This window comes from Anomaloglossus baeobatrachus, chromosome 6, assembly GCF_048569485.1.
Source record: "Anomaloglossus baeobatrachus isolate aAnoBae1 chromosome 6, aAnoBae1.hap1, whole genome shotgun sequence".
In the NCBI taxonomy this organism is placed as follows: Eukaryota; Metazoa; Chordata; class Amphibia; order Anura; family Aromobatidae; genus Anomaloglossus; species Anomaloglossus baeobatrachus.
In genome coordinates, this window is record NC_134358.1 from 528,905,470 (window position 1) to 528,929,936 (window position 24,467).

The 24,467-nt window shown below is 43.6% G+C and overlaps 2 protein-coding genes across 4 annotated transcripts in view; one reads left to right on the top strand and one right to left on the bottom strand.

Annotated features, from left to right (window-relative positions):
- GPR158 (G protein-coupled receptor 158) overlaps nucleotides 1-19,350 on the bottom strand; it is a 313,324-nt gene extending 293,974 nt beyond the window's left edge. The window contains exons 1-2 of one of the 2 annotated variants that reach the window (XM_075315542.1): nucleotides 18,953-19,350; nucleotides 17,784-18,767 (exon numbers count right to left, since the gene is read on the bottom strand). In XM_075315542.1, the coding sequence (XP_075171657.1) occupies nucleotides 17,784-18,661 (878 nt within the window). In that variant the 5' untranslated portion in view covers nucleotides 18,662-18,767; nucleotides 18,953-19,350. Of the gene's footprint in view, nucleotides 1-17,783 lie in introns of both variants that reach the window. The other variant, XM_075315543.1, reaches the window with a different exon arrangement.
- The window catches only part of PRTFDC1 (phosphoribosyl transferase domain containing 1), a 376,907-nt gene that overhangs the window by 78,815 nt on the left and 273,625 nt on the right, over nucleotides 1-24,467 (top strand). The window lies entirely within an intron of this gene.

Consider the following 24,467-nt stretch of genomic DNA (forward strand, 5'->3'; position numbering starts at 1 on the left):
GTTTATTTTAAATTTGTGTAAAAAATAAATAACTGAAAATTGTGGCGTGCAATATTATTCATCCCCTTTACTTTCAGTGCAGCAAACTCTCTCCAGAAGTTAATTGAGGATCTCTGAATGATCCAATGTTGTCCTAAATGACTGATGATGATAAATATAATCCACCTGTGTGTAATCATGTCTCCGTATAAATGCACCTGCTCTGTGATAGTCTCAGTGTTCTGTTTAAAGCACAGATAGCGCAAATATCAGACTCTCCCCTACCGTGGAAAGCTTCAAGAGGAACCTCAAGACCCACCTCTTCCAACAAGCCTACAACCTACAATAACCTTCAGTCCAGTAGACCACTGTGCAACCAGCTCTGTCCTCACCTATTGTACCATCACCCATTCCCTGTAGACTGTGAGCCCTCGCGGGCAGGGTCCTCTCTCCTCCTATACCAGTCTGTTTTGTACTGTTAATGATTGTTGTATGTATACCCTCTTTCACTTGTAAAGCGCCATGGAATAAATGGCGCATTAATAATAAATAGTAATAATAATAATAATAATAGCATCATGAAGACCAAGGAACACAACAGGCAGGTCTAGGATACTGTTGTGGAGAAGTTTAAAGCTGGATTTGGTTGCAAAAAGATTTTCAAAACTTTAAACATCCCAAGAAGCACTGTGCAAGCGATCATATTGAAATGGAAGGAGTATCATACCACTGCAAATCTACCAAGACCCGTCCGTTCCTCAAACATTTCATGTCAAACAAGGAGCAGACTGATCAGAGATGCAGCCAAGAGGTCCATGATCACCTGGATGAACTGCAGAGATCTACAGCTGACGTGGGAGAGTCTGTCCATAGGACAACAATCAGTCATAAATCTGGCCTTTATGGAAGAGTGGCAAGAAGAAAGCCATTTCTCAAAGATATCCATGAAAAGTGTCATTTAAAGTTTCCCACAAGCCACCTGGGAGACACATCAAACATGTGGAAGAAGGTGCTCTGGTCAGATGAAACCAAAGTCGAACTTTTTGGGCACAATGCCAAAGGATATGTTTGGTGTAAAAGTAACACAGCTCATCACCCTGAACACACCATCCCCACTGTCAAACATGGTGGAGGCAGCATCATGGTTTGGTCCTGCTTTTCTTCAGCAGCAACAGGGAAGATGGTTAAATTTGATGGGAAGATGGATGGAGCCAAATACAGAACCATTCTTGAAGGAAACCTGTTGGAGTTTGCAAAAGATCTGAGACTGGGATGGAGATTTGTCTTCCAACAAGACAATGATCCCAAACATAAAACCATGTCTACAATGGAATGGTTCACAAATAAACGTATCCAGGTGTTAGAATGGCCAAATCAAAGTCCAGACCTGAATCCAATCGAGAATCTGTGGAAACAGCTGAAAACTGCTGTTCACAAACGCTCTCCATCCAACCTCACTCAGCTCCAGCTGTTTACAAAGGAAGAATGGGCAAGAATTTCAGTCTCTCGATGTGCAAAACTGATAGACACATACCCCAAGTGACTGCAGCTGGAATCGCAGCAAAAGGGGGCGCTACAAAGTATTAACTTAAAGGGGACGAATAATATTGCACGCCTTAATTTTCAGTTATTTATTTTTACAAAAGTTTAAAATAAGCAATAAAAAATTTCACTCAACTCCACAATTGTGCCCCACTTGTTGTTGATTCTTCACCAGAACATTAAAATTTTTATCTTTATGTTTGAAGCCTGAAATGTGGGAAAAGGTTGAAAAATTCAAGGGGGCTGAATACTTTCGCAAGGCACTGTATTTGATATTGCCTCATCCGTAAAAGTCTCATCTATGAAAATATGAAATTAATTAAGCAGATTAGTAAATGACGTACAAAAAATAATTGAAACATCAGAACTGTGTTTTAAGCAATCTAAATGTTTTATCAAAATGTAATCTGTAAAACATCAGCTCCCCAAGAACAAAGCAAGTCATCAGACAACTCTATCAATATGAAAATAATGGTGCTACACAGGGACACAATAAAAAAAAAAATAGTGAAGTAGTTTCACAATTTCCAGCAAATCCAAGTGGACAAAAAAAAAATGTTTCTCATAAAAAATTAAAAATTGCATTTCTTCATTTGATTAAAAACACTACATTTGAATGGCTGGTAGAAAACTACCATGGTGTCCCAGACTACGTGTGACGCCCCTGGACTATCAGGTCGTCACAGTGTATTGTGCAATCTGCCCTTCGTTCTGTGCAATATCCACCTCCTCCTTGGTTATGGATCCCTAACTACATGGTGTTGCCTACATCAGTCAATAAAATCCTAGGTACACTCTGCACCACACCCACCAGACACACCAGTGGACGGTCTGAGTGGAATAGAGTCACCCACTTGTGGGGTTAGTTGGTGAGGTCAGGAGTGTCAGGGAGTTGTCAGTTGGAGAGTGTAGAGTGAAGTGTAGGGAGTGAAGGAGAGAGGAGGTCAGGAGCCAGGCTCCTTTTAAGCAACTAGGTAGCAGACGGTGGTCTGGGCCTAGTAAAAGCTGGACCTCCAGTCGCAGGGGATCGTGACAAGGGGCATGAAAATGTCGAGGAGGACAGCCGGCAGCCTTGTACCATCACAGGGCTGGGACCAGGGCACGACGGGGTACGTGGACCCTTGGTCAGGGAGTAGCTTCAGGCAACCTGACAATTTACCCGATGAGAACGGAGCCTTCAAGATCCATTCTCCACCAGCTCCAAAATTGGGGTACTAGCGCAACGAGGGGGATAGGACTTTCCACAAAAACGGTCCAGAAAATACCAACCTCCCACAGTTAGCCACACTGGGAGCGGGACCCAATTAGTTTTACGCTACCGGGACCAATAAAGAAGTGAACTAAGTGCCAGGAGGAAGGTCACAGATCACCAGGCAGCACCATCGGGGATGGGACCCAAACTAGCTCCCCTCAGTGGCAGCGGTGTCCAGAACTTTGGTTTATCCAGTTCTCGGTGTCAGCTTTATGGACTGTGTGAGTACGAAAGTGTCCCTCTTCGCTCCCCACGGCTCCCCCCAGCTCCCATCACCGAGTCCTGGGGCATCCCCCCTACCCGTGGAGGGTTCTAACATCCAGCTGCCTCACTCCATCACCCCCGGGTACTCCCAGCCGCAGCGGTGTTACTCCACATTAACACACACCACGGGTGGCATCACGAACTCTAAACATAACCTCCTGTAAATACCTCCTTCATTTGAGTGACCGCTCGACCCCCGGGTCCGGACACCCCTCGAGCCACCGCGGATTCGGATCCGAGCAGCCCGGCTGCTGACACGGGGGCGGCACATACGCATTGGTCTGTATAGTATGAGGATAACCCATAGGGACACTCGAGTATACTGTACAACCTATTACTGGGCAGTATAATAAATATGAAAAAAGAGCAGGTGGGCAGAATAGTCCAATATCCCCCTATGGGGTGATGCTCGTTCATGCCTCTAAGTTATTTGAAATATTTTTTCTTTCTGATTTACATGCTCTATCAGGCAGTGTGTAACATGGCACCATAGGGAGGCACCATATGGCAGAACAAGGACTGCCCACAGCTCCATAGTATTGAGATGCCGGGGCGGCATGTGCCATTATGTGGCCACCTAAACCCATTCTTACTCATTTAAAATTATTAGGTGGTATAGATAGGGACTAAAAGAGAATCTTCATTACTTGTCAAAGTGATAAATGGTCTACAACCTAATAATACACCACGTCTGTATTAATATCAACCCTGCAAGAGCAAGATGCTCCTAATGTATTACTGATTTGCGATACAGTTTACTGCAAACATCTAGGTTACAGGGGTCCCGGATGAGATTGGATTTTTTTTTATGTCATTGGGGCCAAAAATCATTTTTGCAAATGGGTTTTGTCATGATTCCTCTCTGCAGAGCATCTTGCCTTTGGAGATGCTCTGCTGCTCTTTCCTGTGTTACTAGCTAGCAGTGTGTTTGACAGCACAGGATTCCATGTTGGTGCAGATTAGTCAAGTTTTCCATATGTCACGATTCTTCTCTGCAGAGCATCTTGCCTTTAGAGATGCTCTGCTGCACTTTCCTGAGTTACTGAGCTAGCAGCTTGATTGACAGCGCAGGGTTCCATGTTGATTTCTCAGGTGTTCCATCTTCTGGGCATTGCTCAGGCTTCTTTACTGAGCATGCTCCCCCAGAACCTCGCCAGTTGTATTTTCTGGTTCTGTCGTGGTGCTGTTGGCTTGTGTCTCTATCTTTTCTCTCTGACCTCGAAAAGTTATTTGACTTCTCTCCGCCTGTCCCTTGTTCCTGTCATGACTGCTTGCCTTTTTGACCTTGGACCGTTACCTAACCATGTTTCTGCTTCTCCCAGAAATCTAATATGTGCTCTCCTGGATGACTAACCCTCGGATTTTGACTTGACTACGCCCCTATTTTCTCTTTGTGCTCATACGCGTCCTCCCGTTACCAGACCCCGGCTTTCATGACCACTCCTCCAACCATACTTCTTGTAAGTAGTGACTAGCATCACAGGTTTGCTAAAAAGCCATCGCTAGTGATGTCGCTGGTGAAGGCACCCGCCCCCGTCGGTTGTGCATCACGGGCAAATCGCTGTCCGTGGCGCACAATATCGTTAGGAGCCATCACATGTACTTACCTGCCTAGCAATGTCGCTGTGGCCGGCGAACCGCCTCCTTTCTAAGGGGGCGGTCCGTGCGGCGTCACAGCGGCGTCACTAAGCGGCCACCCAATAGAAGCGGAGGGGCGGAGATGAGCGGCCGTAAAATCCCGCCCACCTCCTTCCTTCCTCATTGCTGGCGGCCGCAGGTAAGCTGTAGTTCGTCGCTCCCGAGGTGTTACACATAGCGATGTGTGCTGCCTCGGGAACAATGAACAACCTGCGTCCTCAGCAAGCAACGCTTTTTTGAAAAGGAACGATGGACGATTTGGTGAGTATTTTCCATCGTTAACTGCCGTTCGTTGGTGTCACACGCAACGACGTCGCTAACGATGCCAGATGTGCGTCACGGAATCCGTGACCCCGGCGATATATCGTTAGATACTTCAATGAATACAATATTCATGGAAAAAGTGGGGGGAAAGCATATTGAAACCGTCATCAAGTGCTAGTGCACATAAATTCCCCCATAATGAAAGATAATAATAGGATCAACTCCTGCAGAGATATACAAAATGTGAAAACACACAATGGAGTATAAAAATCCACTAATTTATTTGATATATAATATACAAACATGTATCATAGAAAAAACTCTATAGGTTAATGCAAAATAGAAAAGAGACAAAAACAAAGAGGTAGTAAATCTCAACAAGGTGGGGACCAAGTGACTACATTAATATTCATTACCTGGAAGAGTCTGGGGGAGAAGGGGGCAGTAAATTACAGGTAGAATAAAGGCACTCGTTATCCCACCTCCCACAGACCTAAAATCTCAATAAAGTCCCACTTGTAATCAGGGGGCTACTCACACTCTAACTACCACAGGTCCCTACCCCATACAGTATGGTAGCAAAATACTCAATAGTATTTACATTAGGGACACACGAATAGAGGAGTTACATACCCTCCTGATGAATAAGCAGGATCCGATAGTCACTGGTCCAAGCCCGACGCCCGTTTCGTGATCCTTTTTCAAGGGCCACCTCCTTGTTTTTGTCTCTTTTCTATTTTGCATTAACCTATAAAGTTTTTTCTATGATACATGTTTGTATATTATATATCAAATAAATTAGTGGATTTTTATACTCCATTGTGTGTTTTCACATTTTGTATATCGTTAGATACTTCGTTGCGTGTAACGGGGCCTTAAGACTCCATCAGTAAACTTGCTATGCTGTCAGAAAGGGAGTTTGTAACTCTCTTATCTGTGTCTTTCTGAGCTTCTCTTAGCTGATTTATTTTCACAAACAATATAAAAAAATTGCAAGGAAGCAGAGAGTTTATAAAAGCACAATGGTATAAAAAATTTCATGAAATCCAATTAAAAAAATGATTTTTAGAATCAAATACATACAGGTATTTAAGAAATAAAAAAAGCCCTCAGAAATGGACAACCCCTTTAAATGGTAATAAATATATTGAGAGGCCACTCCTCTCCCACTAAACCCAGCCCATGTTGGCGAGATGTTTACATCTATGGGATGAAAATCCATGCAGACATAATGCGTCTAGGTAATCCTCAGCGAGCCGAACAGTCTGGACTTAACGCTAATACATTGTGTCTGCGCTGATGTGTTGTAGTAAATCATCAGAACAGGAGGGAGATTTGTGCTGCTGATGTGTGGTCACCTCACAGAGGATCGTCTGAACTAGATGCAAACCCTCATTGGAGGATCTATTAGGTTTATACAGATTTTCAGCCACTGGATTTAACAACATCTTTACATATATATAGTTGTGCTCAAAAGTTTACATACCCCGGCAGATTTTTTGCTTTCTTGGCCTTTTTTCAGAGAATATGAATGATAACAGAAAATCTTTTTTTCCACTCATGGTTAGTGGTTGGGTGAAGCCATTTATTGTCACACTACTGTGTTTTTCTCTTTTTAAATCATAATGACAACCAAAAACATCCAAATGACAATGATCAAAACTTCCCATACCATAGTTCTTAATACCGTGTATTGCCCCCTCTAACATCAATGACAGTTTGACATCTTTTGTGGTAGTTGTGGATGAGGCTCTTCATTTTCTCAGATGGTGAAGCTGCCCATTCTTCTTGGCAAAAAGCCTCCAGTTCCTGTAACTTCATGGGCTTTCTTGTATGAACTGCGCACTTGAGTTCTCCCAAGAGTGGATCAATGATCTTGAGGTCAGGAGACTGAGATGGCCACTCCAGAACCTTCACTTTGTTCTGCTGTAGCAATGACAGGTCGACTTGTCCTTGTGTTTTGGATCATTGTCATGTTGGAACGTTTGAGTACGTCCCATGCGCTACTTCCAGGCTGATGACTGCAAATTTGCGTCCAGTATTTGCTGATAACATGCTGCATTCATCTTTCCTTCAAATTTGACCAAGTTTCCTGTGCTTTTGTAGCTCACACATCATCAGTGATCCACCTCCGTGCTTTACAGTAGGAATGGGGTTCCTTTCGTCATAGGCCTTGTTGACACCTCTCCAAATGTAACGTTTATCGTTATGGCCAAAAAGTTTGATTTTGGTCTTATCACTCCAAATAACTTTGTTCCAGAAGTTTGGAAGCTTGTCTCTGTGCTGTTTGGTGTATTGTAGGTGAGATACTTTGTGGCATTTGCGCAGTAATGGCTTTTTACTGGCGACTTGACCATGCAGCCTATATTTCTTCAAGTGCCTCCTTATTGTGCATCTTGAAACAGCCACACCGATAGTTTTCAGTGAGTCCTGTATTTCAGCTGATGTTATTTGTGGGTTTTTCTTTGCATCGTGAACAATTTTCCTGGCAGTTGTGGACAAAATTTTTGTTGGTCTACCTGATCCTGGTTTGGTTTTTACAGTGCCCCTGATTTTCCATTTGTTAATCACAGTGTGAACACTGCTGACATGGCATCATCAATTCATTGAATATCTTTTGTATCCCTTTCCTGTTTTATACAGTTCAACTATCTTTTCCCGTAGATCTGTTGACATTTCTTTTGCTTTCCCCATGACTCACAATCCAGAACCGTCAGTGGCGGGATGAAAGATGCAAGAGTCTGTCTGGATCCCAGAAACTCACTCAGCTTTTATGCACATTCACTGATTACAAGAAAACAGGTCACAGGTGAGGATGTTACCTTTATTAGCCATTCAAACCCATTTGTATCAACTTCTGTGCATGTTATCAGGACAAAATCACCAGGGTATGTAAACTTTTGATCAGGGTCATTTGCATGTTTTTATACACGACTCAACATTTTAAGCTCTGCTACATCTAAAGCAGAGAAAACAGGGATTGTATCCAAACCGCATGCAGAAGTTCAGTAACACATCACAACAACAAAAATGTTGTCTTCAACTGAGCAAAAACCATGTGTCCTATACTAAATCAAGTGTCCATGTTCCAAAACCAAAGTCAGAATTGATGTATCATGTCAGGAAATGCTGTTATGCATACGTGTGTCCAAATGATTCAGCACTTGGAAAGCATTGAACAAGTTTGTACACAACGTGTTTTACTCCAACAATTATCTGATCTACAGCAAAGTTTCCGTAGTAAACAGTATATACAAATGTAATGGAATAATAACATTTCAAAAAAGTCTTGTATTCCCGTTTAACCCCTTCATGACATAATATGATGGTAACCTGGTATTAATCTGCAGATATAGAGTTAATCTGCAGGATAATGGCATTCTGAACCCGCCCTACACCTCCACATTGAATCCTGCTGCCGGTGGGTTCAGTCACCGTTCTGTGTATGGAGAGTGGCGGCTATAACCTCGCCCCCTGAACTGACTGACAGCCGCTCATCACCAGACACAGCTGTCAGTCAGTGAGGAGGATGATTACAGCTTCCACTCTCCATACACAAAGCGGTGACTGAATCTACGTCGGCATTGCACCGTGACTGAAACTGGAGTGCTAACAGGAGAATTACAATTAGGCCGGGGCCACACGGTGGACTAGTGTGATCCTCACATGACACTCGGCTCACGCTGACAGCACAACAGGAGCCGAGTGTCATGTGAATGTCACTGCAACTGAGGTCCGATCATGCGATTAGACCTCAGCTGCGGGGGGCGGGTCGGCACTGAGGAGGGGTGGGCCGGCGCTGCAAAGTGGAGGGAGGGATTTATCTCCCTCTCTCCTCCTTTTGCCAGCTATTACCATTCTCGCTCTACACTCGTGGTACACCGGTGTAATGCGAGTGCAGTGCGATTTTTATCTCACCCCATAGACTTGAATGGGTGCGAAAGAAAGAAGTATCGCATTAAAGTCGCAGCATGCTGTGATTGTTTTCTCGGTCCGATTAGGGCTGAGAAAATAATCGCTCATGGGTGCTGACATATAGGCTAATAATGGTCCGAGTGGAATGCGATGTTTTATCGCATTCCACTTGCTCTGATTTTCATGTCGTGTAGCTAAGGCCTTAATTTCCTCCCAGCAGAGGGGTTTATTGTACAGTCGCACATTTTGTAATTTTTGCTGCCATCACAACTGTTCCATAGGCACAAGAAACATATATGCTACGTGTACCCAAATTGTAGGCCAAGCAGCAGTTCTACCATTTTCAGGTCAGCCCAAATTTCCAATTCATGTTCTGATTATTTGATTGTTTTCAAAATTAACTCTACTCAAGCATGGGTCTCTTTCATACCAACCGCATGAGCCAATGGAAAAGATGGTTTTTCGTTACCATTGTGCAACAAGTCAGTTTTCAAACTCGTTTTGCAGGAGTCTATGAATAACCTCCCTTCATCGGGAATGTGTGTACCATCCAACTGCATCGTAACACCATTTACATCAGTACAGAAACAGACAACGCTTTTCATTGCATAATATTCAGCAAACTTGGTGTGGAGCCTAGTTGTAGCAAATTCCATTGCCCAAGTTTAGAAGCTAGCAGTTTTGACTTTTCGTTAGGCCCCCTTTACACGTCCGTGAAAATCACATTTCAAAGGTGCGAATTGTCCTCCGTGTGCCGTTTTTATGGCACAACGTGTGTTTTCCGTGTGTTATCCGTGATAACACACGGAGAACGGGAACTTTCTGCTCACCTCTCACTGGCGTTGCTGTCCGTGGTGCTGATTTTTGATCTCTGGTCCTGTCGACTCCCCGGTGCTGCTGCTTCCAGCCCGCAGTGATGTGAATATTCAATGAGCATAATGAGCGGCGGTCAGAAGCAAGTGACAGCAGCGGCAGAGACAGCAGTGCTGGAGAAGGTGAGTATAGATTTTTTTTTTTTGTACAAGCACGTGTGTTTTCTCCGGTGCGTGTCACACGGATCACATCTATGCGGTCCGTGTGCGGGCCGTGTGACACCCGTGATGCCGGAGAAAAATGGACATGTCTACGTGTGGAGCACACGGGCACACGTATGCTCCACACGTAAACACGGTCCATAGCAAAACACGCATGTGTGCGCAGACCCATTGATTTTAATGGGTCTACGTGTGCCCGTGTCTCCGGCACGTGAGGAAACGGACAACACACGTGCCGGAGACACGGACGTGTGAAGGAGGCCGTGGACAAATATCTTACAAGATCATCTAAATGTCATTGGCTCAGCAAGTGCAGCTGACCCACTGGTTCTTCTGGATCAAGGTATACATCGGGCCAATCAATATATTCTTCTACATCAGGATCAGAACCATCAGTTGCCATTGTCATGACTGCTGTGGGAGAGGCAGACAGTGGATTCTCAATCTCTACATTGTGTGGTACTGGTTTAAGACCAGGCTCACAGTCAGGATACACAATATGTGACTTGTTTTTTTTTGAATATCTGGTGATTTGAGTCATGCAAAAATAACAGTCTGAATGGTGATTTTCCTGCTCACGTCAAACCATCTGCACTGCAAAAGCCATTCCTTTTACCATTCAACCCCTGCGTTATCCCAGAGAAACACACAGCTCAATAAACATGAGGTGCCCAGCTTTTCTCTTGATCTCCAATTTGGCATTCAAAGTGTTAAAGTAAGGAAGCAGTTAATGTCTACAAGCCTGCCAAAAAGTTCTTAGGGAGTTGGATTTCACTTTTGGAAAGACTTGTTGCTCTATATAGGGGCTCACTGGTGGTGGCCGCAGCATAACACGCAACGATATCGCTAGTGATGTGACACGCCCAGGTCGCTGCTATGATTTGCCGAGATCGCTCATAGGTAATTTTGTAGCGGTCACACGTAGCCATCTCACAAACGACGCAACATCGTTTGACAAAGGCGGTCGTGTGGACACCGTCACACTGCAATCCTCCCAACGATTCTGGAAACAACAGAGGCGTATAATTTTGTCCGCCTTATCAACCATGCCTGCCAAATCAGAATGCAGTTGGTACCACCACTCAAAGCGGAGGAGGCGTGGAGCATTGCTCGTAACAACACGCCCGCGTCACTGATGACGGACGCACTAACGATGTTATTCGTCGTTGGCAGGGTGTCAAACATAGCAATATGTCTGCTGCGTTCGAAATGATGAACAATGTTTTTGAAACTGAACGACGTGTCAACGATCAATGATTTTCGATATTTTTAAGATCGTTCGGAGTCGCTCGTAGGTGTCACACGCAACGACGTCGCTAACGACGACGGAAGTGCATCACGAAAACCGTGACCCCGACAACATATCGTCAGATAAATTGTAGCGTGTAACGGGGCCTTTCTAGTCAGCAAATCTGGTGACAGGTTCCCTTTAAGCTCCTCCTGCTAAAGAGTAAGCCCGGGTTCCCACTGTGCTCCAGTGGTCGTTTTTTACTCTTGCTTGCCACCTCAACAACACCAGTGGTGAGCGTTACAGAATACCCCTTTAAGCCTTCTCTATATGAATCATCTAGTCTATGAGACCATAAAAAGTGATTCTCCACTATCAGACATACTAATGCAGCGATGTATATGGACTCTCACAGAGCTGTAGACTCTCCATGCAGCATCATCATATGCGCCTAAGTATGAACTGGAGGTACAGCATGGCCCTAGAGATTTCTATTGGTGCCAGATTATGGCTCCATATAATTGGGAGCTCGTAATACGACTGAAGGCATTACTCCTAATTGTATCCCGTATTTCAAAGCAACTTGAGCAAAAGACCCACAAAAGTGTTACTTCTGATCAGACATGTTTTATGTGGAAATATCATTTTAAGTTTTACTTTAACATTTACATTAGTATAATAATTAAAAAATGTGAGAAATAGGGATACAATGACCAAAATCGCTGACTACAGACTGTTCCGTTTACAAAAGTCTATAGTCAGCTAATGGGCTCCAGTTACAGACGGCCATAATTTCATAGGAACCTCTGTGATAAATATAAGTTTACATTTCCCAATCGGCAACAGTAAGCGCCCGCCGCTCCCGATCCGCCACTCAGTGCGTATAGGCTGCCATTGTTTTCAGCTGCGAAGGTTCTGTTTACACCGGACAATGCGCTGCCAAGAATGATGATCATTGTGCAACGCAAATCACTCAACTCGACAGAGTAGGATATGTGCACACAATGTCTTTTTGCTGAGTTTTTGGAGCAGAGATTAGGCAAAACCTCCAATCTTTGGAATGAATTTTTAAGAAGGATTTTGTAGAGTCTCCACTCCAAAAACTCCTACAAACCTCAGTTTGAATAGACCCTCAAGGGTGCTTTACACGCTGCGACATTGTTAGCGATTGGTAGCGATGTCGCGAGCGATAGCACCCGCCCCCGTCGTTCGTGCAACATGTGTTGATCGTTGCCATAGCGAACAATATCGCTACGGCAGCGTCAAACGCACATACCTGTTCAGCAACATTGCTGTGGCCGCCGAACAATCCCTCCTTCAAGGGCGTCACAGCGAAGTCACAGCGGCATCACTAAACGGCCGCCCAATAGAAGAGGAGGGGAGGAGATGAGCGGCCGGAACATCCCGCCCACCTCCTTCCTTCCTCATTGCCGGTGGACGCAGGTAGGATGATATTTGTGGTTCTTGCGGTGTCACACACAGCGATGTGTGGTGCCGCAGAAACGGGGAACAACCTGCGAAATGAAACACCAACGACATTATGATTTGAGCGACGTGTCAACGATCATCGATTTTTGCCGCTTTTGCGATTGTTGATCGTCGCTCCTAGCTGTCACACGCTGCGATGTCGCTAACGACGCCGGATGTGCGTCACAAACACCGTGACCCCGACGATATATCGTTAGCGATGTCGCAGCGTGCAAAGCACCCTTTAGATTATGTGCGCAGGGTGATTTTGTTTTTTTTTTAAGGCAGTCAAAAAATACGAGTTTTCTAGGGTAAAAAGCTTAAAAAAGCACTTCTATTTCGAGAGCTTTTAGAGGAGTTTTTTGTTTCCTGAAGTGGTTTTGAAGCATTTTGGAATAGTTTCCTAAAGTTTTTTGTTAACTTTTATTGCACAGCATCTAGTTTGGAGCAGCTTCTAAGGCGTAACGTACTTTCTTTTTTAGCATTTTTCAAACCCTTAAGCAGAAGTAAATTACTAAATTTTTGAATATCAAAGTGGTTTTACAATAAAATTAATAGGAAAAGTCTTTCATTTGTTTTTTAAGGATATTTTTTAAATAGAAAGCTGCTATGTGCACGTACCCTAAGATGTCTGAAGGAGATACAACTAATAATGCATGACGTTTAGACAAGATACTTATGAAGAAGTGTAACTTATAACTAGAAAGAAAAATATATTTTCTCAGTTTTATGTGAATAAAGTTAAATTACTGTGTGATGATTACATTTCTGCAACTTTTTTTAGTGATATCCCAATAGAAATAATCTTTTATCTATAGGAGAGGTGGAAACTGAATAATTGCTGGGGGTTTGTTTTCTTAGGACCCCCAGTAATCTTGAGAATTGGGCTCTAGCTTCTGAAAACAAAACTCTGCAGCCCGTCTTGTATGGAGCAGTGTGGGACTGGTTTGACCTCCATTCTATTAATTGTCGCTGAGACTGGTGAAAAACGCCAAGCACGGCGCTCAGTGATTTCTAGCAGTTCATAGACAATGAATAAAGTGGTGGTCAAGCATATCCACCTCCGCTCCATGCAGATCCCGATTATCAGGAGCCAGGGCCATGAACTTGGGATCACTGGAGGTGGATGCCAATGGTCAAATCCTCCAGAAATTAGTATGTTTTCCTCAATTCTATGAGACCACTGCAAATAGCCAAGCACAGCGCTCAGTAATTTCTGGCTGTCCCAAAGATAATGAATTAAGTGGTGGTCAATTGTGTCCACCTCTGCTCCATGCAGATCCCTAGGAGCCAAAACCATGAACTTGGGATCCATGGAGGTAGGTGCCGGTTGTCCAACCCTACAGAAATCAGTACGTTTTCCTCTATTTAATGAGACTACTGAAAAAAGCCAAGCACAGCACTCAGCGATTTCTGGCAGTCCCAAAGACAATGAATAAAGTGGTGCTCAATTGTGTCCACCTCCAATCCATGCAGATTCACATTCTCAGAAGCCAGAGCCATGAACCTGAGATCACTGGAGGTGGATGCCAATGGTCCGATCCTCCAGAAATCAGTAAGTTTTTCTCTATTCTATGAGACCACTGAAAAAAGACAAGCCATAAACTCAGGAGCCAGAGCCATGAACTTGGGATTACGGAAGGTGGGTGCCAATGGTCCAATCCTCCAGAAATCAGTAAGTTTTCCACTATCCACTATGAGACCACTGAAAAATGCCAAGCACAGCGCTCAGCGATTTCTGGCAGTTCATAGACAATAAAAAAAAGTGGAGTTCAATCATGTCCACCTCCGATCCATGCAGAACCCCATTCTCTGGAGCCAGAGACATAAACTTTGGATCACTGGAGGTGGACGCCAGTGGTCCAACCCTCTAGAAATCAGAACATTTTCCTCTATTCTATAAGACCACTGAAAAAAGCCAAGCCATGAACTCAGAAGCCAGAGCCATGAACTTGGGTTCACTGGAGGTGGATGGCGGAGGTCCTACCCTCCAGAAATTAGTAACTATTCTATGGATAGGGGCATGCCTGGTGGAATACCCCTTTAATGTACATATTATTATAATTTGTTTCAATGCCTCAGCATTTTCAAGATCTCTGTTTGATGTGCATTTTGTTTGTACCTATAAGTTTAAAATCCCTGTGGAACTAAGACTTTTCCAAAGGGAAGGGGTTCTCTTCAAATTAAAGAGCTTGGATTTTTGGCTGGGTTTATATTGCATTATGTATATTTTAAGGATTCAGATGAATTGATGCCTTGAGATGGAAACCTAATATGGATAACGTGCTACATGCCACCATCCTACCATGTGGTATTCACTTATATTTTGTAAAAAGTTGTATTAAAAAGCCTAGTTGGCTAGTGCAGATGTACCAAGATGCAGACCAAATGCAAGCGTGTTTGGCACAACTTATATAATATTTTGTGTAGTTTCCGGTATAGATACCCAACATATTGACCAAGCTTGGCGGGAAACTAGACCCGACTTACACTGTAGAAAATTAGAGAAACAGGAGAACATGTGCGGCTGATACATGGGTTCTCCAAGTATATGGATATTGGATAGTTCATCCATACCACAAGATAGGTCATCAAAATCATAGGATAGGTCATCGATAGGTTATTAGTGGAATCTGACACCCTACAGCCGGTATTAGCTGTACCAGCGGCCGGATGTAAACACTGAACAGAGCAGCACTGCGCTAACCGATGGGGTGCCGGGTTTCGGACCGCCACAGATCTGATATTGATGACCTATACCAAGGAGAGATCCTTAATGTCATATGCCCAGGGAGAGCTGCGTAAACTCAAAAAGCATTGACTAGACTGGAAACACTTGTAGCAAAACATCAGCTGCAAGAAATACGAGGTCTGTGTGTAGGCTTCAGCTTCTGCGTGTGGAGTAAACAACAACCTCATGTTAATGATTACACAGGGTTACCACTAAGAGATAAAATGCATATATTTTTTTTTACCTCTACTTATTGACTTTGCAACTTACACAGAGCGATAATTGTTCTAATGAAAATTGACAACAAACATCTATAATGATAATCAGACAATCAGCGCATCATAATGAGATAAAAAGGAGATTTATCATTAGGAAGAGTGATGCATGATACAGAAAGTTATTAAAAAATAAATAAATAAATAAAAAATCAACAATTAATAATTAAATAATAAATAATTAATATTCATATGTGACTATGAAATGTGCTCTGCAAGCATAAGTAAATAAATACTAAATAAAATAAACAAAAATAAAAAAAACTAAAATTAACAATATAGTATTAAATAAAATGAGCAAAAATAAATAAATAAAATGAACAAAAAATAATAAAGAAAACAAACAAAAATAAATAAAATGAACAAAAAATAATGAATAAATAAAATGAACAAAAATAAATAAATAAATAAAATGAACAAAAATAAATAAAATGCACAAAATAATATAAATAAAATGACTAAACTTAATAAATAAAATGAACAACAATAAAAATGAACAAAAATAAATAAAATGAACAAAAATAAATAAATAAAATGAACGAAAAAATATAAATAAATAAAATGAACAAAAATAATAAATAAATAAAATGAATAAAAACTAATATATAAAATAAACAAATAAATAAAATGCACCAATATAAATTAAAGGAACAAAAAATAATGAATAAATAAAGTGAATAAAAAATAATAAATAAAATGAACAAAAAATAATAAATAAATACACTAAACAAAACTAAATAAAATGAACAAAATATTATAAACAAATAAAATGAACAAAAACTAATAAATAAATAAAATGGACAAAAATAAAAAAAAGGAACAAAAAATAATGAATAAAATGAATAAAAATAATAAATAAAATGAACAAAAAAGAATAAATAAATATAATGAACAAAAAAGAATAAATATAATGAACAAAAACTAATAAATAACTACAATAAGCAAAAATAAATAAATAAAATGGACATAAATAAAATGAAAAAAATAAAAAAAATATAAAATTAACAAAAAATTAATAAATATATAAAACATACAACAAATAATAATTACATAAAATGTCGAAAAATAAATACGTAAAGCAAACCAACAAAAAATAAATAAAAAATAAATAAAATTAACTAAAAATGAATAAATACATACATTAAATGAACAACAAATAAATAAATTCATAAAATTAACAAAAAAATGACAATAAATAAGTAAAAATAATAAATAATAATTTTATTCAGTATTGTCAGTCCAAGGATTGTGTTTGTCATTTATGTCTTCATATAATCTGCATTATTCTAGCCTTCCGCCCCTACTCCCATGCCGCTCACCAGGAAGCCCCTTTCTGTACTTAAGTACAATAATCCTGACATTATTGGCTTATTGCATGTAATAAGTGCATAAAGTTTATCCCACGTCAAGTAAATGACTGAAATCCCAGAATCTTAACTACAAAGCAGGCTGCTTGTTGCCTGGCACTGCTCCTCACTGCCAAGTGCCATGATCACATAGACTGGCACAGGTCCATGCTTGTATTTAGTGGAGCAGAGCCCATAAATATATTATGGTACTGTATGCACTTCAACATATGATTAATAAATGATGGAGAGCCGTAATGAGTTTACACAGCAGATCTCACTCTGCCTTGTATGGACTCTGGCACACAAAGGGTGGCAATGGTTTCTATGATTTGTGCTCTATATTTAGCAGGCTGCTGCTGGTGTATGTGTGATGTGTGTGATGTATGTGTAGTGTGTATGGCCATCATTATGGGTTGTGTCTGCTTTCCGGAACAGTGCACAGTTCTTTTCAACTGGTAAAATTATGACAGTCTCTAATTGCACAGCCACCATCATTAAGCTTTGCATTCCTACCGGTGGGGGATATGTGTCTGAAACAAAAGATTCAATTTTAGGTTTCTACAATGTCCTGTGTAATTATCAAACTTAATTAGTCTGCAGTTGTTATTATGCAAATACATGCTTCACAGAACTCCACTATCAGATATGTAGAAACAGCTGCTGTATCTTCTGCAGAAGAGATTCCCTCCTTGTATCCTTATTAGTCGCCTATTATCAAGGTAGAAATCTGGTGCAACCTAGCCCTAATAAGAAAATTGGCCCCCTTGGCATGTCTCCTGTGGATATCATGGCACAGCAGAACAAGAAGACTTAGAGCTCTCCCTCCTTAGAAAATGTCTTCCTACCTGAATTCTCGAACAAGATTTGGCTTAAGCCCATAAAATGCAGCAGAAAGAGAAAGGAGCCAGTTGGCTTTGTATTTCCCATGTTCGCATTCCAGAAAAGGTGAGGACCACTTGATGTGACTCCTGTCAGTAAGGTAGTTAAAGCCCTTCTTCCAGCTCTCATCTAAAGTTTTAGCACCATTTAAAACCCTCTTGTGCTGGTGGTGAGGCCTCCCCTTGGGTTTGAATGCCCGAAACCACTCAGTTTCCTGGGTGGCATTGGCCAGATGTTGAGCTGAAGAGGACAGATCTTGGAGATGGAGCTTGTCTTCTTCTCGAGATGCCTGCAGATACACCTCGGGAATATGGTATAATGGGTCCATGTTTAAAGTGATAACAGACCTAAAAATTCTAGGTTCTCCTTCTAGGATACTCCTTATGAGAGCACTGTACCACTCCAAGTCCCTCTGCGAGGTGTGGTCTCTGGATTTATTGCTTTGGAACATCATGTTTAAAAAGTTGGAGGAATGGACAAGTAAATCCACCGAACTGTGCAAAGACTGATGAGTAGTTGTGGGTGAAACACCTGATAGACTAGTCAACTCATACCTCTTTGAGCAGTTGGCTCGCCTGAGTTCATTAGAATCCCCTGTATATAGGAAAGAAGCCACATGTTTTGGCAAGTCCTCAGCCAGATTCTGTTCTAGAACGGTGCTCTCCGTGGTCCTGATCCACATGGAGGGATGCTCCAGGCTTCTAGGGTGGTTGTAGATGGGTTGCTTATCCCTGGTTATCTTGTGCTCTTCTTGATGAGCTATACGCCCTTCCAAGTCTAGGCTAGAGGCTGCCAGAAAACAGACATGGGCAAGGAAGGCTGCAAGAATCATAATATAAGCCATGATCAGGAGTGATCTGCAAATCCAAAAGAACTCAAATCAGTTGTGATCAGGTCTTAGAATCGCACATCCTGGATCATCGTGGTGCATCCACCCCTAATGATATCACCTGTGGTCAGATAAGGAAAAAAAAAAAAAAAAAATGAAGAAGAAAAAAAAAATCAGAAGAGAAATGAATATCCAGTCTATCCCGTCTTCCCCCAGCAGGCTTCCAGTAGGAATTACGCAGACAACTGCCTTGATCTGAGCAGGTTACATCCCATCTAGCACAGAAGCTATAGTTAGGCTGCTTACGTCTGTATCCTCATCCTCGACTATGGTCTTCAGAGAGGAAAGAGAAGACAAATTCCCAGGGACATCACCCTCTAATATCTTCATCTCACGGGTAGCCACATCCACTGCGCGCATCAAAGCAATGAAGCCCATTGAAGAACAATGCAATGTGGGCTTTGGCTAATTGAGTACTTGGATGAGCTTAAGGAATATTCTCCGCCTTCCTCTGCTCGCGAAAGGATTTAACTACACTTTGCCACAACCAAACCCGTTCAGCTCTTCCCCCCCTTCCTCCCAGTCTACTCCTATAGGTATACTTAGTCTTTCTGGGGCTGTGTATGGGCAGTTGCAATGTCAATCAGGGAACAGCCATTTGTAATGCAGGAGGAAAGGTGGAAGGAGCTGTCCAGTGCTGAACCTGAGCTGGCTGCTTAGTGATTAGGAAAACACTGAGACATCACTGAGAATTGTCTCCTCCTCCTGGAAACACTGCTCTGGCTTCTGGGATTCTTGTTTTTCCAGCCTTTTCAATGTTGCTCTATTTTTTATTTTTTTTTTACAGGATTTGTAAGTGACAGAAGCAGTCGCGTGTTTATTTCTCTGCATTGTCGACTTCAGATGCAACACCGATTGCAGGCAATTCTTACATCATTATTACATGTTGTCTTGTGCAACTGCATTTCCTTGCACATAGACTGAGCTTATATGGGCAGACTGCCAATGGTATATTACACTCACATGGCAAGATCTCACTTGTTGTATTAAACAGGTTGTCCACTAGCTTAACATTGATGGTGTAACGCTCATAACGCTTATCGGTGTTGAGATGGCAAGCAGGAGTGGATCCACTGGACCACAAGGGGGACCTGGACTTACCCTGATGTGCGGCATCAAGCCGGCAGTTTCTGGTACGACTACCATTGCACCCCGCCGCCCATCTAACACCTGCCTTTGGGGTCAGCTGCCACAGTCCTGCACACAGCCGTGGGAGTGGCACCTGGCGTCTACCAGCAACCATGCCCATCCTCACCATTTGGGGCTCTGGCGTATTCCCGATAGACACTTAGTTAAAGGGAACCTGTCACCACTTTTTTGGCATATAAGCTGCAGCCACCACCACCGGGCTCTTATATACAGCATTCTAACATCCTGTATATGTGACGCCCTGGCAAAACCAGGGTGTCACAGAGCCTGCAGAAATCCAGCAAAGTGCAGGCCATTCTCCTCCTTGGTAAGCTGATCCCACACCAGTGCAGCAGGACAGACACCCCCCCCCCAGTGTAAGAGCAAAACAGAACAGCAGGGGAGGGGCTGGAGTAGAGTGTGTGGGGAGAGGAGAGGAGTCCGGAGTTGTAGCTCCCGGGCTGCTACAGAAGCGTGCTCCAAAAGGGCCGGGACAGGCTGTTACTGAGGAGGGGACTTGAGGTGACCGGGGCAGGGTAGTGGCCTGCCGGTATCGAAAGAGATCCCGGATCACTGCAGGGGAGTGGACTCCCCGTTCCCGGCCGAGGAGGAAAGAAAGAGAAAGAGTGGAAAAAGAGGCACCTGGCTGCAGGGAAAGAACAGGGGTCTGCTGCACCGTGTGTGGGACTTAAACACCCTCCATTCCGAAGGCTGCGGACTCCGGCAGTTTCTAGTTTACCAGTGACTCTGTGTGGTTCAATTGTGAGTACAACAGTGCCATCAGGCACCGCACCGCAGCACTGCACCCTGCAGCACGCTCCCTCCTACCGGGCCCCGGGACACCAGCCCCTACCCACGCAGGGGCCAACACCTCAGCTGCTCCCCGCCATCGCTCCCGGGAACCCCCGTCACCAGCAGCAGTGGTGCCCACAATCACCACAACCCCGTGGGTGGTGTCACAACCGACATCCCACCACCAAACCTCCCCCTTTTCACTCGTGGGCGAGGAGGCACTGCTCGAGCCCCCGGGTCCGGCCCCGTGCTCGAGCCACCGAGGAGCAGAAGCACCGGACCCGAGCGCCAGAGATTCCCCAGGCGAGCGGCGTTCCCCCAAAACCCCTCTCCGCCGCGACATATATAAGAGCCCAGGCTGCTGTGAGAACATAAAAAACACTTTATCATCACTTTATTTAACGGTCGCGCAGTTGGCCATATGGGCATCTCTGTTGTCCGGTGCAGGCGCCGCCTCTTTCGGCCATCTTCGACCTCCTTCTTCTCTAGCCACAGTGCATGACGTGTCTGACATCATCCACACTCGCCGGCATTCAGGTCCTGAGCAGGTGTTAGTATGCTGGATATAAGAGCCCGGTGGTGGTGGCCGCAGCTTATACGCCAAAAAAGTGGTGACAGGTTCCCTTTAACTAAGTGTCTATCGGGAATACGCCAGAGCCCCAAATGGTGAGGATGGGCATGGCTGCTGGTAGACGCCAGGTGCCACTCCCAGAGCAGTGTCCAGGGCTGTGGCAGCTGACCCCCAGGGCAGGTGTTAGATGGACGGCAGGGTGCAATGGTAGTCGTACCAGAAACTGCCAGATTGCTGCAGCACAGCCCTGGAATAGTTCTCTGCACCATGTCTGCCCCTCTAGTACAGGGGAAGGGTTGCCGGGGCTTGTGGTGCGGGGCACTTACTTGCAGGCTGGAGGGCAGTGCTTGTTCTATCTTCAGGACTGCTTACCAGCTGCTGGTTGCAGCAGGTCCCAGTGCCCTCAAACGCCACACACTGACACAGACTTTTCTGAACAAAAACATCTGTTAACTTGTAACATCTTGCCAACGGCGGGCACATCGTTTTCTAGTTACCGAGGACATCATCCTTAATAAATACCGTTCTTTAGACATACCCTCCGGCTTTTCCTTTTGGTCGTTGCCATTAGCAACCGGAGCCACTATTAATTTGTACATTTTTCCGGTCGACCGCTTCCTTGGTAATTGGGGCCTCGTTAGGGTTCCTAAGCTTTTCATCCTTCCCTTGAGCTTCAATAACCACAGCAGAATCAACAGTCTTTCCAGTCAGTCAGGACCTACTCCTCTCTCAAGGGCCCACTGACCATTCGCTGACTGAGGGGATTTGTTAGATCCCCACCATTGAATGGCCACCACCCGGGCCGCACTGTGTGTCCGGCACCCAGATTCGACCCAGAAGGTTACGCCAAATTAAAATTATTGGCGTTTTCCTCCACCACGCCTCTCACAGATGCAGCCTCTTCCTCTCCCTCAGGGACTCTCCTCACACCAACTGACTTCATAACCGCTCTTTTTCAGACTAAGCCCGTCCCCTTCCCTAACTCCCTCTAGCCCAGGAATACCAGGGAAGCAGCTTACACATTGTAGCCACCTAGTGGCTGTTTAAACACATTACACCATTACACATAAACTTTAAATATTACATTTTATACACAGTAGTCAGGTGTGGGGCAGCCGAGCCTTACACCCCCTTAGACAGAGACGGACTCAGAAACATACAGGTAGCGTGTGCAGGTGGGACAGGTGGTCAAGCCAGGATGGTTGGTGCAGATAGGACAGCTGGTGCTGGAGATAGGTACGGGTAAGCAGGTACAGGTGCAGGTAACGGGCAATGGAGCAAGAGGACCTGACAACTATCTAGCAAGACGTTAACAAACTAACTGACCATGTTGCTCAGGCACTTCTCCTAGTGGGAGGATGCCTAAAAGGAGTATTCCCATCTTCAATATCCTTTCTCAATATGTAGCAGGTGTAATAATAATAATGTTAGCAAATATCTCCAATTACAAATATAGTATACACTGGAGATCAAAATTAGACACAGCACACGATTTCCTAAATGTTGCGGTCATTGTGACGTCCTATGTGATTATGTCTTAACATAAGGAAACGCACAGTATTTCAAGCTTATTTCATAAATTGAATTTTTTCAAAATGCACATAATCAAAATATAAATGTGATAAATGAAAAATGATCAAAATTAGAGGACACTTTCAGATATCTGCAGTTATTGGTGTTAATCTGGCCCCTGGTGCTAATTTCATTAATTATCTGATAAACCCTTTGTAACTGGCAGCCTAACTTTCCAATTACCACTGACTTTCAAAAATGGCGTGCCGTTCCAAAGTGACTGAAACCCTCTGGCAGCAGGTTGTCCAGATGAAGGTCAAAGGGTTGACCCTATCAACCATAGCAACAGAAGTAGTTTCAAGACTGTGATTTTGAGAATATTGCATCTTTACAACGTCACAAAACCACTCAAGTTCCCCAAAAAGGATGGTCGCCCTCGAAAGATAAATGCAAGAGAGGACAGGATAATACGGAGATCTCCTTCGGTAGTCGTTTCTACACTGCAGATGAAATTGCTCGCCAGTTCAGCACTGAACAGGGTAAGGATCTTTCTTATCATACAATGTCACAATGTTTAAGAGCATTTGGACTGAAAGCCCACTCTGCAGTGACCAAACCTCTCATTAGCAGAAAGAATCAAAAGACTAGACTCACCTTGGTGAGGAGCATGTTGTGTGGACAGAGGAGAAGTGGTCCACAGTTCATTTTAGTAATGAAGGGAAGTTTAATTTATTTGGGTCTGATAGGAAACATTATGTTCATCGACAAACTGGGGAAAAACTGAACCCGAAGTCTGTTAAAGGGAACCTGTCACCTAGAATATGCGTTCTGACCTATCAGCAGACGCATGTGTGCCATAATTACACCTCCCTACCCATCCCTGTGTTATAAAATTGTATAATATGAAAGTAATAAAAAATGTTTTATTACCTTCATATTTCCTATGTAAATTAGAGAGCTTTTGGTTACAGGGTGCGGCACCTTGCCCTGCATACTTTCCGTGGTATCACGCCCCTGTGGGCGTGATACCATGGAGTCACATGAGCGATGTCACCGTCGCTCATTCTATCCTGCGCACGCACGTTTACACTTACTATTGTGGCAGGCTTCTCTTCCGGGTGTTTACGCGCCGTCTTCAGACGCGCACTGCGCATGCTCAGTGCGCGTCTGAAACTGACAAGGAGAACCCGGAAGAGAAGCCTGCCACAATAGTAAGTGTACACGGTACACGTCCTACAGATTGGTGAGTGTTGTTACCTTCAGAAAATGTACTTATCAGTTATTGCTGTTCTCTAATTATGATCGTCACGTTTTGGGCAAAATAAAGGTTTAATGGTTTAATGTTGATAAACTTTGGATCTTTTGTAAAACCCTATTCTAGTGGCATGGTGCCACCTTACAAAAACACATTCAAATGTCCATCAATGTAGATTACATTATTCCTTAAAAAAGCAAGTGATCAGACATTGTGCTCTAATTTTGATCTCCAGTTTACCTCTACTGATATAGCCATGTCTCTTACCTCATGTTCAGGGCATTGCAGGACCTTAGGTATCCATGGTTATGACCACTAGCAACTAACTGTTATTGTATGCGTGTTCATAAAAATGGATATGTCGCGGGCGGGGAGGACGCCGCCGCTGCTGTGCATTCGCTAACGCTCGGGTTCGGCGCTGCTGCGGCTGCTGCTCGGTGGCTCGAGCGGTGGGCCGGATCCAGGGACTCGAGCAGTGCTCCTCGCCCGTGAGTGAGAAGGGT